The sequence below is a fragment of the Monomorium pharaonis genome, unplaced genomic scaffold (assembly GCF_013373865.1).
Source record: "Monomorium pharaonis isolate MP-MQ-018 unplaced genomic scaffold, ASM1337386v2 scaffold_257, whole genome shotgun sequence".
NCBI classification, from domain to species: domain Eukaryota; kingdom Metazoa; phylum Arthropoda; class Insecta; order Hymenoptera; family Formicidae; genus Monomorium; species Monomorium pharaonis.
Window position 1 is genome coordinate 1 of NW_023415535.1, and position 14,217 is coordinate 14,217.

Here is a 14,217-nt window from a genome sequence, read left to right on the forward strand (position 1 = left end):
ACTTGGAAAATCCAACGTTCGAAATAATTCCGCCTAGACGTCGTCATCTCTGCGACTGCAGGTCCAAGTATCGATCTCATCCTCTCGACGAGTACCGTACCTGCTCTCTATCTCGCGCAAGTGCCACGCTTCCGTCATTATCGGTCGTCACTGACGGAATACCGACGAGTACTGCCGCGCTCTATGAATATCCGTTATGGTGCACTATACTCCGTTTGCGAGGCAAGAGCGACGACCGTTACTTCGCGAGCAAGCCGGAAGTATCCGTTTTGCGCGTTCTTCGAGTAGGTATAATATTGTCGATCACTGGCATTACGAAACTCACGTTTTTCCTGATCTGTAGCTACGGGCGGGAACGTTAATCGAGGTGATACGGTCAGGAGATGCCCTCGATCGAAGCTCTGATTGACTTAACCTTAAAATATTACCATTGGGTGGATGAATTTCTTTATCCAAGTACTAATTTATTATAAATTTAGCAAGTTTTGGCATTACATTTTTGGTACTTTAATCCTTGGACCCTTATGGTATTCTGTTTGCGACCAATTTCTATTCATTTTTCTTTACGAAAGTTTTTTCGAAACTTTAAAGGTAATTAAATTGTACATTTTATTTTTTTGTTAAGATGTCGGATATTTGTTCTAGAAACTTGAAAATAGAGGGAGGTCATCAATATTGGCCTTCTAAAGCAGCATCCCTTTATTTTTTGGAAACCAAACATTACTGTACTGTATTACTGATAAAAATATAATCTTAAATAATTAAAGAAATTAAAACTTATAGTTTATACAGGCCTTTTTTAATAAAATCTGTTACAAATTTTTTAATAAACGAGAATGAAATTTGCATGATTTCTCTTTAAAGTTACATACCCAGCAAACACAGACCATTACAGCAACATTGCGACAATTTTTTAATATTGCTGTAATATTGCTACAATATTATAACATTGCCGCAATGTTGCTGCTATGTTCTGTGTTTACTGGGTAGTTTGAACAGTATTATTGATAATATTAAATCATTTTACATCATCTTTGAATTCTGCCATTATTGCCTGCTATGCTGGTTTTGGAGGCCAATTTCTCACAAGTTTAATTTTTATGCATTTATGTTGCGAAAACATTTATTATAAAAACTGCTATATCATATGATTAGAAGACATTTTACATTTATGTTTTCAAAGTTCTATTTCTAATTTTTGTTTAAACAATTATAAACAATAAAGATATGCCAGTATTGATGATCTTTTTTTATATTTATAAATTTTTTAAAATTTTCTAATCATTTTAAATAGAAAAAAGTTATAAAATTCTCTTTTTCATACTGCACTGTAAGAATTGAAAAAATAACATTTAATAAAACTTTATTTAATTAAGACTGTGTTAATCAAAAGTTATCTCAAGCCATACTTGTAACTTTGTTAACGTAGATGGAACAATTAATTTTATGTTGTTTATATAAGAGAAAGGAAAGTTTGAATTTAAAACGTTGTATAGCTGAGAAAGAAGTTTTGCAATAAGTGATTGTACCGGTCGAATTAACCGGCTATCTCCAAGTTAATCAGAGTTTGGTTACCATCCAAGGTCAAGACACTCACTCGTGTCCAATCACGCCAAGTAGAAATGATTCTCGAACCCTGACACATTTTTCGCAGTCAAAGCGGGATCTTGTGCCGAATATGACTCTATGTTAATATTTACACCGCGTTAAGCATCGTGTCAGTCGTTGTTTACTTATTAAAATATGATTCTTCTCTCAATTTATTTCACAGTATCCCGGAATACGAGTCGGACACACCAGCGGCACCTGATTCTTCTCCTGTATTTATCCCGCAGCATCCTAAAAATCTGACGATGGGGAAGGACGGGAAACAGGATAGCCGACAGAGCGGAAGAACTCTCATGCGAGATTACCGCTTGACGGAGCTATACCTTCTGACGATCTTCTGTGCGTTTACGTCAGGAACACTTTATTTTACATATTTACACCGGTTTCTCTCTCGAGATTTTTGGTCTACCCTCTCTCTCTCTCTTTCTCTCTCTCTCTCTCTCTCTCTCTTTCTCGAGCGCTCTTTCTCTCTCTTTTCCACGCATACATTACTCTTTTGCACACACGCACGCACGCACGTTTCTGATACGCGTTTCTTCCTTCGAAACAGATACGAAAATTATTTCATAAATTAAAAAAACAACATTGTTGACTACTTGTTAAATGCGGCTGGCTAATCGAACGGTCCTCCGGAAACGGAACATTAGCTCGTTCCTCCCGATCGAATCTGCACCCTTTAACCAGTAACCCCAAGCTGACTTATCCATATATTTTCTTTTTCTTTAATACGCGGCTGCCACATATTGTACATCGAAAACTACAAAAGACAAGTAACCCGCCTCGTCCTAAAAGAAATCCTTAATATATTGCATTAACTTTTGCGACCTGATACGAACATCTATTATCACTCTTTCGATATATAATCTTACGAGAATTTATCCTATGATATCGTGGAATTCGTTCGGCAATTTCATTGCAGATATCTGTTTCTAGCACTCGGTTCACCGGTTAAAGGGTCGCGATAAAAATTTCATTCTCGACTACGATAATTAATTGAGATCATAAAAATAACGAAGCTTAGATTACATTTATGCCCTGCTCTATGCGACGTGTGAGTATACGGTACCGTAAACGGATGCTTGGATCCTTGGATCTTCAGTCGAATGCCTTACTATATGAATTAAAAAATTGTCAAATATAATAAACGGGCTATAGAATATTTTTTGTGTATTTCAGGCTTAAAAAGATTGCAAATCTAAGGGAGACTTTAGGACTTTCGATCACAAGGAAACTAAGGATTTCAAAAGAAGTGAGCATTCACGGGAACAAAGGAGGTCAGTGTAATAAGAGTGTTCTATAACGTAAGATTTCAATAACGGTCTGAGGAATCGAAGAACTTAGGGCGAAGAATCCAAGGATATAAGCATTCAATCTTCAGATCATTGGATCTTTGAATTCTTATATCCTAATATATATGTATCACGTACGTATGCCGTATGTTTTGTGTGTATGCATGTGTGTGTATGTGTGTGTGTAGACAGGAGTATGTGCATTAGGATATCCCTTAATTGCTTATGTCCTATTATTGCAAATATCTCACTTCTGACACATTTTCCTTTACAAATTTAAAATGTTACCTCTCACTGATCTAATTTTGTTGCCGATAAATTAATTCGCCAATGCGATTTTCTTATCACAGCGCGAGAATTTTCTACAAATAAAGGACACCCTAGTACGTGTATATACGCAGACAGACGTGTGTGTGTAAAACGTATGCATGTATAGTACGCATGTATACATTTTCTGGAAGTGGAACGTTCGCATTATTGAGGTATATCTACGTTCAAGCGTTCGGATATTGTCGGTTCCTCGAGAAGCTAGAAAATATGCTCCACAGTTGAGAGCCAATTGCCGTTTCTGAATTTTTCTGAACTTTTATGCTTAACGCAAGTACATTCAGATCGCACCACTCTTCGAGGAAGTCGAGCACCTTTCGAGCAAATAACACCTTTTCTCCCTCTTCTACTTTGGTGTGCCCTCGAAGAATCGTGCTTTCTGCAATCGTTGTTCCGAGATGTGCGAGTCCGATAAATGAAATGAACAGTCCTAAACGTCCCTGAAGTGAAGCTATAGCCAAACGAATCGTGAACATGAAAAATTATTATAATAATCAGAAGTAGAAACTAACTAAAAGAATCGATAACCGTTCTTTTAAAGTCTCCTTATTTTATTGTTGAATATTTTATGATATATCAATTTAATTATGTTGGTTCGTTAACATCATTAATCTTTCTTGTTACTTTAACGTTATATTCCTGCATCACACATCACTTCAGTGACATCACGGACAGAGAAATCTTGTGATGAGACAAACGTGAAAGGAATGTTCAACGAGCGCAAAGCGATATTTCAATAGCGATATAGGTCGTCGCAGAGTTTTTGAGAACGGACCGTTAGAAAGTCAACTCGTGATTAAACTCACGTTAACTTGGATTATTATGAAATCTTTGAGCCTTTAAATCCTTGGATTCTTGGACCCCTAAAATTTGAGATCCTTGCACTCTTAGATCTATGGATTTAAAGTCGTAAGCCTCGCACCGAGATTTCTCGTGCTTTATTCGCAACTAATCCCATCCACCGGAATGTACTGTGTGCCCCAAAAATGAGGGATCAGTACTTTTATCTCGAAAGTAAGAGTTCTTTCCAACGCGTCGTTTCCTAATCCAAATCCTAAATGGTGCGAACCGTGTTGAACATTAAAAATTAAAGGATTTAGGAATTGTATCTTCCCAGTTTCTCAAATTTGTGATTCGTTCTCTTAAATTAGACTGGAAACTATTCTCGACTGAAAAGTGAAACTAAGTAGATGCGAATTTTCATAAAGTTGAAACCTAGTTGATCCCTTCTGGCTGACATCTCCTATCGAGACACCCGGTACAACTTGGCGAAAATGAGTGGCGGAGAACTGGTCGCGGCAGCCGCTGGTCCTTCACACGATGATCCGTATCCGAAGTCATATAGTCCAGACCTGAACTTTCTCCGCGACGACGCACCAGCTGGCGTGATCGTAATACGATGAAATGATATGCAGGTTCTCGACGTATTTGTTGATCAGCTGATCCAGCTCGCCTTCCCGAAAGACGTGATAATATTGGTGATAGGTAATGGAACCGCCGCCACGGTCGGAGGGTAACGATTCCTGAGATGAGGCGTTGCTCAGGGTGTTAGTGCTTGCGGTGACTCGGCAGCTCGCGGCGTCTCGCCTCTTCGTCTCGCTCGACATCTCGTCCAACGAACGGCCGCGTTCTTGCAGTCTTCGTCGCTCCACCGAACTCCGACGGGTGCTCTCTACATTTGGATTCGATACTAATGACACCGTGCTACCGGTGAACAGTCTCGCTGTCGACTCTGCTTGGCTGCCATCGCTCAGGCTCGTCGCTGTATTCTCTAGCAGAGAATCGCCCACGTCGTTCGAGTCCATCGACAATCCGCTTTGAGTAGAGCGCCATTTCCCAGTCACCTTCGAGTTTTCCACTGTCTCCTCGAACTCGCCCGTCTTCGATACCATTACAAAATCCAACGTGTCATCCGAATTGCTGCGCAGCAACGACGAAGTGTTGGCGGAGCGACAATGCTCCTGATTAACGTTAGGTTTAGGTCCTGCTCCCAATTGGAGACTGAGCGTGCTTTCAGCATTGATAAACGATTTTTTGGTGTCACTACTTGTGAGATTACTATTGAACTCGGGATTGAATCTGGATACAAGCTCGACTTTAGTTTTCAATTTCTCTTCGGATTCGTGATTGACCCTAAACATTTCGTCGTATTTGGATATGAATGCAGTTTTGGGCTCAGCTTCGAGCTTGGGCTCAACTTCGTACTTGGAATTGCATGGAAATTTATAGTCAATTTCGGACTCGAAAAGAGTATCCTCGCAAAGAGATCTGGAAGATTTGGGGGTCGACTTAGACTGAACCATATTAGCCATCTTGTCGCGTCCACTCCCGTCGTATGCTTTGTTTACGATCCATGAAGTTTCCTTGGGTATCTGATTGCATTCGTTCCAGCAGGACACTGCGGTGTCCGATTGCGCATCCAAGTTATTTTCCGCGACATCTGATGACGACGACGTGGTCCTCGACGTCTGGCAGACTTCGAGAAAATCGAACGACGAGTTCTGGCAGTACCGACTGATATCTCGTATAAGATCGCTGCTCGATTCGTCAGCGTAACCACCCAAATCTACCGAAGCAGATTTACAATCTTGCTTCAAGTACGCTCGCGTTCGCACACTCGACTGCGGCCAGATTTCGTCGTTATTCCGTCGTTGTGCAACCTGCGAAAATTGCGAGAATTGTTCCACTTGGACATTGTGTTGAATCGCCGTCTCGACGGCATCCTCCAGCGAGCTCGCCACGTTGGCAGCGGCCTCCAGAAGCCTCATGGACTGTGAGGAGATGGACTTTCCGTTTTCCAAAAAAATGCGCGACGAAGAATGCATAGGACAGATCATGTCTGTTCCTAAATTATCTTGAGAAATGTCACGCATCATTTCGGTTACCGCGAGGGGCGTGTCATCTTCGAAATCCGCGGATGAGTCGTCGTGTGGAGGATCCAGAGATGTGTTTGAGTCCTCGAGTGACGCTGTTGTTCCCATACTGAATGACTCGTCGTCACGTATACTACTTTCCGTTTCTCTCGTCCTCTTCGATACATCATCTCCGTTCGACTTGGAAAGACTCTCGTCTGTCTGTGCGTTATTCTTCCTCTCTTCAGCCTCTCTCCTCGCGATGTACCGTTCATCCGACGTAACGCTGATTACAGAACCGACTGACTCTGGCGATGAGACACCGCTGGAATCGCTGTCCAAGTCATCAGTCTCCGGATTAAACAATTCCAGGGACAACAAACGCGGCAAAATCCTTGTAACTGTCTCCAGACGACCCGAAGCCGCCGTAGAGGCACGCCTGACCAATGGAAACGACGGTCTGGCGCGTGTTGCAAAGCCTGGCTTCGCTATGAGCAGCTCCTTGATTTGATTCAGTCTGGCTTTTCGGCTGTCGTCTTCACTCGCAATCGGCTCGCGACCGATTATCTTGCTCGTAACGTCGGTCAAGGGACGTATCAACGACGTGGTGTCTGGCTCTACATCCGGCTGCATCGGTTCCGATACAAGACGGAATCCTTCTGACGGCGGTGCCTGTAAAATATTATCGGGCGCTTCCTTACAGACGACGGTCGGTCCATTAGGCTTCGTCACATCGTCAAGATGTACACTCGCATTCGTACTTGTACTTGTATTCGTAATAGTCGATTGCTGCTTCAGCAACGGTGACACGTTGATCACTTTGAACCTAGATGACTGACCACTGTCCAGTGGTTGCTTAACACGAGGCGACGGCGGTGCCGAAGTCGTGCCGAGCTGCAATGCCGCCGGTCGCGGCGCGGAAGGAACCTCATTGACCGACGACGGCGCCGGCGATGCCGCGACAGTGACATCCTGCTTCGGCACGTAAATCACAGACGCGAAGCTGTCTTCGGAGTCTACGCTAGTGTCGCTCTGTAGACTGCTGTCCTTGGACGAGTCCGAGCCGTCCTCGCGCGAGAGACGACGTTCGACACCCTCGATGCTACGTTTCACCATTGTTACCGGTTGTACCTTATTGTCCGTTGGTTTCGGCTTCGTTGTCGCTTCCGCCGTAGAGGCGGACGTCGATTCGTTCTCGCAGGACTTCCATCCCTGCAGCATCCGAACGAAACCGTTCTTAATGGACATGCTAGAGACCTTTTCGATATTCGTTGTGGAGCGCTTGATTTTACTGGTGAGCCCGTTCTTTAACAGCTGGAAACGCCGACTGGCGCCCACTGGACTGATCGAATCCTTGAGCGCCTCGAATGTTCGCCACTTGCAGATGAGCTCCTCGTTTAACGACGCCTGCTTCATGATATTTCGGCGCACTCGTTCTTTCTCCTCCAGCCGTTCCGCCGACATCAATTCCTCGTTCATTGAGCTCTGCTTTAACGGTACGCTACGTTTGCGCAATGACTGGCAAGAGAAATCCGGGAGGTCCTTGATCAGGTTTTCAATGGCAGTGTCTTCGGGATTCTCCAAACCGATTTCCTCTACGTACGACTTCTGCTTCACCAGCCGCGGCTTTGAACCGCTCGACGATGACGACACCGAACGCTCGTCCAGGATCAGTTCGGACGTTGAATAAAAGCCCGGGATGCTGGACCGGGAACGCACCAAATCGAGCCGTTCAATCTCCAGGATGTCGCCCAAGCTTTTGGATTTGATGCTCAACGTGTCCGCGGAATGCTTGTTCGTCATTGTCAGCGTATGTGTGGTCTCTACGCGGCGCAATTCGATTGGCAGGTCGTCCACGTCGGTCGCGTCCTCAGGATCGTAGTGCCGCCGGCTCTTACTACCGCTCTGCCAACTTCCAGGAAACCATGCACGACCTCCACCCCCGCGTCTACTCCTCGCTAATTTCTGAAAATAATCGTGCAAACTTATAAATCACGAGCGATAATAAGGATAGTTAAACATAATACAATTTCAAAACAGCGATTAAATAGGAAAAGTTTAATAATTTCTCAAAGGTTTTTGTCCTCAAAATAGTAGCAGCCAAGTGACGAAGTTTAAATGAATACAAAGAATGAGTAACTCTTGACATTCAACTAAATAATTAGTATTGTGGGAAGTGATAGTGATATCAATAAAGAAACTTCTCGAAACATTACCAAAAATTCAGTCAATTCGCCAGATATTCGGGCTTAAAATGTTGTATTTACATAGGTAATCATTCTCGGTCTCTTTCCTTTTACTCGCTCATCTATTTACCTGCAACGCTCGCCGGAAACAACTATAACAGGTCTCATTCGGGCTAGAGAGGCTACTGGTGGATGGCGATAAGCTGAATATCGGATCGATCCAATAACTCTTGCTTTTACATTTTCGTTGGCTATTTCTGAAACAAATCATGATAGCTATATGACCTACACGTGATATTTACGGGAAATGCAAAAGTTCCGGGGACGAAACTGAACTTGTTACAATATTTCCAATAATCGATAATTTATCAAAAACACTCACCTCTTGGAGGATGACGGATTTTTCTGTACAGCATCATCATCTCGTTTTTCATTACCCTCTGACACGCTCGAATGATTCGTCCCATCTGATGCTGCGCTCATGCAATGTGATTTGGGCCATGGTATTAAAACATCTTGCGATTCAAACTGTGAATGTATACAATATAATTTGTAATCCATTCTAGAGATTTAAGATATTTTGTTGTCGAAAGGGAACAATTGAGAAAGATTAAATAATTCTTTTATTTAAAGATCAATTAATTTTTTTAAATTAAAATAAATAAATTAAGAGAAGTAATCTTACCTTTCTATGCTTTTGTTCCATAGCCCAGACGGATATAACGAGTCGACCCCCGATTCTAAGAACCCGCGCCAACTCCTTCAACGCGTGTACCCTCCTCTCCGTGGTGGCGAAGTGATGCACCACGGCGATCGACAGCACCGCATCGAAGCTTTCTTCTCGGAATGGTAGAGCCAAATTATCGCAGATTAGAACCTTACACACAACAAGTAATTCCGTGAGTACCATATTCAAGGATAAATTACATTCGTTTGCATCACTTTAATTTAATTCTTTTGCACAGAAAATATACAAATTCAACAAAATATAGAAAAGAGATTAATTGATAAAGTACAATTAGCTTAAAAATAAATAGCTTTTATTCCTACATATAATTGATAAAGGCACGCACCTCGTTTTCCTTCTCGCGCGCGATATCCGTGAAACGCTTGCATCGGTCCACCCCTATCTTGAAGACGCTGTGATTTACGCTGAGGTACTTTCCGTTGCCGCAACCTAGGTAATGCAGACATAACGTTGTTACTTGCACGGAGAGTATGATCTATACGGTATATCGGACGCACAAACTCTGTTAATTTTATGTAACCTACTACACGATAAATACATTTCGCCGGAATTATGTACTTGACAAGCGTTTGCGACACAGCCAGTGAAAACCATTAAGAAAAAAGTCTCACGTAAAGTATGTTTCTTTTTTTGACTGACCGATGTCACAGACGAGGGCACCCGGTTCGAGTTCTTGCAGAAACTGATATACTCGTGGCCAGTGTTTACTTTGCGTAGTCTTCTCGGCACATTGCTCGTATACTTCGTGGACGTAGGCTTGCTCTAAGGCCACCGAGCGAGCTGCATGCTCTCCGTCGCTCTCAGACATCCCTCTCGTTAAGGTGATTTACCCTCGTCCACATGTGCGCTCACGATGCTGCACAGAAACATTTAGCTCTCTAAATCGAACGATCAAAATCCCGAGGATTAAAAGGGCACTCGAGGCTCGAGAAGACAGTTTGATGGGATCGTGAAAATCTAACGGGGTATCCGAGGTATTTACTGAGCGAAAGGATATTATCCTTCGATTACGAACCGGATACCGAAAAGCGTCAAGTTATTTGGTTGATTTTCACAGGACTGCATCCTGTTGCATCCAGATTGTCGAACAGCAGCGCGTGGGACTTTCTCGTGCCGCCTTGACACCGTTAACCCCGCGCGATAATGCACGTCGCATCTCGGATCGCTCATAGACCGATCTCGCAGGGCGGCAAGCATCCGCAATAGAACAGATCCTGCAGCAATTTGAGTAGCAACTTGTCGGGCCTGCATCTCTCCGCGTTTTCCACTTTCTTCGGGCGATCCGAGCGATACCGCAAACGGGGCACTGTGTACACTCGGCACCATCGCAAAAAGCCGCCGGTGTCCTCCGTGCGGATGAACGTCACGATCGCCCAGAGCGTGCAGAGAGTTCGAGATTTCTTTCTGCTGTGCGGCAGATAGACCTGGCAGACATCTAGAAACGTCATGAGATCGACGACGCTCCTTTCCATTGGGGAACGCGAGTTACGAATGAGAGTTTTTGCGAGGCGAATTCGAGGGGACACCGGCGTTATCGCGGCGGCCTTTTTCAAAGGGGGCTCGGAAGTCAGAAGTCGCGACCGAAGACAGCCGACCGAACCGATCCTTTAAATAGATCCTTTGGCGAGCGTCACCGAGCGGAAAATCCGCCTGGCGCGAGGGCTGCTCTCCATCGCTCGTGCCACCACCGCCACCCCCGCATTGTGTGCTGTGGCGAACACTGTCGGAGGCAGGTGGACCGACTTCAAAGAACAGCGCACCCTTCCCCGCGTCCACTCCCTGCGAACGCTCCCTCTCCTCTCCTGTACATCGCGCGGTACCCTTCGTATCTTTGTCGCGTGCGGCGAAAGAACCGCGGAATACATGTGTGTGCGTCGTCGCTCGTCTCGCGGACATCCGATACGCGGCTGCGCGGTGAATTTATTCGATATCCCCCTTTCGCATAACTGGGTTATCCTCTCTCTCTCTCTCTGTCTCTCTCTCTTTCTCTCTCGGTGCACTAGTTTAACTAATTTAAGGATGCTACCAGATGCCTCGTGCGCGACGGCTAATGTCAACCGTCGTCACTCAACGCGAACGAACGGCCGGGCGCGGACGGATGGATAGATAGATGGATGGACGGATGGGCGAACGGATGTACGTCGACGTAATATCGACGTGCGCGCTGTTGCTCGTTTCCGGGGGATGATGCAGCGGCGGTGCACAGCACGAGATGCGATTGTTAACTCGCAAAGAGTTCTACGGGAGCTCATTCCTAAGGGAGCCGCGGGAAGCATTTGGCTTCCTCGAGACTTTTCACGCGTCTCTTTCTTTTTTCTCTGGACTTTCGGGCTTTGAGAAATATATAAAATCTCTCGCAGTAAGAATAATGCAAATGGAGAAATGATATGCGAATATACGTTTACCGTTTCTCACGTTGCAATCAATTCCAACGATTGAGTTATTGTCAGGCTATTATGCGCCTGTGTCGAGAAGAAAGAGAAGAAAAGAAAGAGAGAGAGAGAGAGAGAGAGAGAGAGACATGCTCATCTACATGCTACTAATGACAACGACTTATAAATAGAATGTGAAATGCATCCCACGCGACTGCTTACGTCACGAAACGTCGCCTGTCCGTTCAAGGACTAAGGGCTGATCGCGTCGAGCGTGGATTACAAATTTATTTAATTAGCTTTACTATCGCTTATAACTAATTAAAAAAAAAACGAGACGTCAACGTGCACGGTCGTTGTCACCAGGCTCTTCCTTTTCCAAATTACAGATTTTTCCCTGTCCGAATATGTTGAGGCGTGAAACGACCCAACGATCGACATGCGCTTTGTACTATAGAACGAGATTTCCGCGGCACGAGATTGCACACGATGTTTGCCAACCCCCACCCCCCCCACCACGATCAAACGGAGAACCACTGTGCCACCACGGTTAGACTACACGCTATGTAACGGTTGGACAGTAAGTGTGTGTTGGTCTCGACAGCGTGGGTGGTACGTAGAGCGACGGCAATGTGCCAACCGTGAGAGAGGCAGCCATGAATGAAAGTGCCGCCGTATCGATTTATCTGCGCCGCCCTACATACGAAATATGATAAATAGAGAGGTGCCTCTACCGATTTGTACAGTGACACTTGGAATTACCACGTCATCCATGCGCATTCATCTCTCTTTCTCTCTCTCTCTCTTTCTCTCTCTCTCCCTCATTTTCCTCTCAGTTCCCGGTTACGTGTTAATTGAGCGCGCGAGGCGCAGCAATCGTTATCTCATACGTGTCTAATATGGGTGTAATGAGATTAGATCAGGAATTATTTCAATGGGAGCACAATGGCGAGGGAGAGTAAAGAAGGTATTACGTTTCGTAATGTCGAGTAAACAAGCGATAGAATTAATTGTGAGAGCGAGGCGATTGCAACAAATGTTATATATACGTGCAAACAATATAACAAATTATATAATTCACCCTGCCGTCATGTAACATATCTTAGACGAGTCTATCTGAGGGCTTGATTATAATTTTATTAATCGTAGCTAATAATTATTGTTTATCGTGACACTTTAATAATTTTACAATCGAAATTTAACGACAATGGTCGATTTCTGTTTTCGAAAATTCGGATCACGGAGAGACGGGGAAGATTCGACAATCCGGATGTGAAATTTCGCGATCGTGTGTAATCGACGCGGAACAAGCGCGGACTATCGACTTCGTCTGTAACACAGCACCGAACGCGTCACCGCGTTCAAAACGACCCGATGTGGCGCCATTATTCATTCATGCAAGCTGCCTGCCTCTACATCAATGACTGAGAACCGCCGTTTCGAGCTACCGCTGTCCGATTTGACGATCGCCGATATAGCAAATCAAGCGGACTTGAGGATCTCGGACATTCCTTTAGGAAATCCGAAAAATTTGGAAAACCCGGAACACCAACGAACCCCGCGGAAGCCACCGCGATCGGAGCAATCAGAACGCGAAGCGCAAGTTTATCGACCACTTTACACTCGGTACCGATAAGACCATATCAAGTTTATCACGCATATCAACGGTACCGCGGTACTCTTTGTCCCTAAATATACAAAATCAATTTCTTCGCGCGAGGAGATACTACCTACGCGAGTCCGTTCGGGCCGGCGACGGCGTTGGTGGCCGCCATCGCGTTGATCGCGAACCGCGAGACCGTCACCTCGCGCGAGGGAGACAGACTCGCGACGAGGACGTGGATCTCGACGTTGTAGACGATCTTTCTTCCAAGACTCACCTGGGTCATGAGAGAGGCGGAAACTTCATGCTCGCGGTGAGATACGCTGTTGTATCGGCGACAATGGGGTGCAGCAGCGCGGTGGCAGCGACAACGACGGCGGCGGCGAGGTCGATGACGGGGTCGGGATCGGCGGCGGCGGCGGCGACGACGACGACGGCAGCGTCGACTGGTACTGGTGGTGCTCGCGCAAAATCGGCGTCGCGCGGATGTTCGCGTCTCATCGCGCCGCCGAACGGATTCCTCTCACATCGCCCCGCGTCGTTGATCGCCTCGCGCGCCCTTTTTCCCTTTTCGCACTCCCTTTCCTCTGCCTCCCTTTTCGCTCGCTCGCTCGTTCGCGCTCGCTGTCGGTTTTCACACACATACACGCACGCACGCACACAAACACACAAACACGCACACGGGGGTATTCGCGCGACGGAAGGGTGTGTTACGCGCACGGTGGACGCGCGTTTCGCGAAGAATCGAGCCGACCGCGACCGACCGACCGACCCTCCGACAATGGCTGCGGTTCCGCTGGGGGTTGAAGGGAGCACGCGCGAGCGAGGCAACGCGACGCGACGCGACGCGACGCGGGCGTCGCTGTGACGCATTACCACCGTAAGAGGGAGGAAAGGGCGGAGGGGAGAGAGGGGAGAGTGGGTGTAATGAGATACGTTTCTCTTGCCAGCTGCGGGTGGACGGGCGAGCGTAGGTGGATGCGCGAGAGACGTGTGGCTCGCAATATCTATATAGCGAACAACTTATAATAGAGAACGTCTCTGCGATTGCACATTTGTAGTATTCTTGCGCGCCGCGTGACGCATCGCAGACGTCAAAGGGAGTTGGAAGCGAACGAGTATATAAAGAGATACGTTTGCCGCTCGCACGTGCGGCGGGAGCCTCGTGCGTTACGTCTGACTACCTCGTGTCAAAAACTGAAACGACTTTTCTTTTCAAACCCGCGATTGAT

The 14,217-nt window shown here is 45.7% G+C and overlaps 1 protein-coding gene and 1 long non-coding RNA gene across 2 annotated transcripts; one reads left to right on the plus strand and one right to left on the minus strand.

The window, feature by feature from the left end:
* The first annotated feature begins 74 nt into the window (after positions 1–74).
* On the plus strand, positions 75–2,180 carry LOC105839864. The gene is made up of 2 exons (XR_001139343.3): positions 75–284; positions 1,772–2,180. It is a non-coding gene; the product is annotated as an uncharacterized LOC105839864 (long non-coding RNA).
* On the minus strand, positions 1,953–14,179 carry LOC105839860. Its single transcript, XM_012686458.3, has 7 exons — positions 13,263–14,179; positions 9,650–9,866; positions 9,336–9,439; positions 8,948–9,139; positions 8,645–8,790; positions 8,393–8,519; positions 1,953–8,041 (listed from the first exon to the last, which is right to left on the minus strand). The coding sequence occupies exons 2-7, from the start codon at positions 9,816–9,818 to the stop codon at positions 4,562–4,564; spliced, it is 4,218 nt and encodes a 1,405-aa protein (XP_012541912.2). The 5' UTR covers positions 9,819–9,866; positions 13,263–14,179; the 3' UTR covers positions 1,953–4,561.
* Between the last annotated feature and the right edge of the window lie 38 nt (positions 14,180–14,217).

Excerpts from the sequence above, each read along its gene's own strand:
- LOC105839860 (XM_012686458.3), bottom strand. The coding sequence starts at position 9,818 with ATGTCTGAGAGCGACGGAGAGCATGCAGCTCGCTCGGTGGCCTTAGAG. Across the intron at positions 9,440-9,649 it reads TGCCCTCGTCTGTGACATCG|GTTGCGGCAACGGAAAGTAC; the intron begins GTCAGTCAAAAA and ends TGCATTACCTAG. Across the intron at positions 8,042-8,392 it reads GTTTCCGGCGAGCGTTGCAG|AAATTAGCGAGGAGTAGACG; the intron begins GTAAATAGATGA and ends GATTATTTTCAG.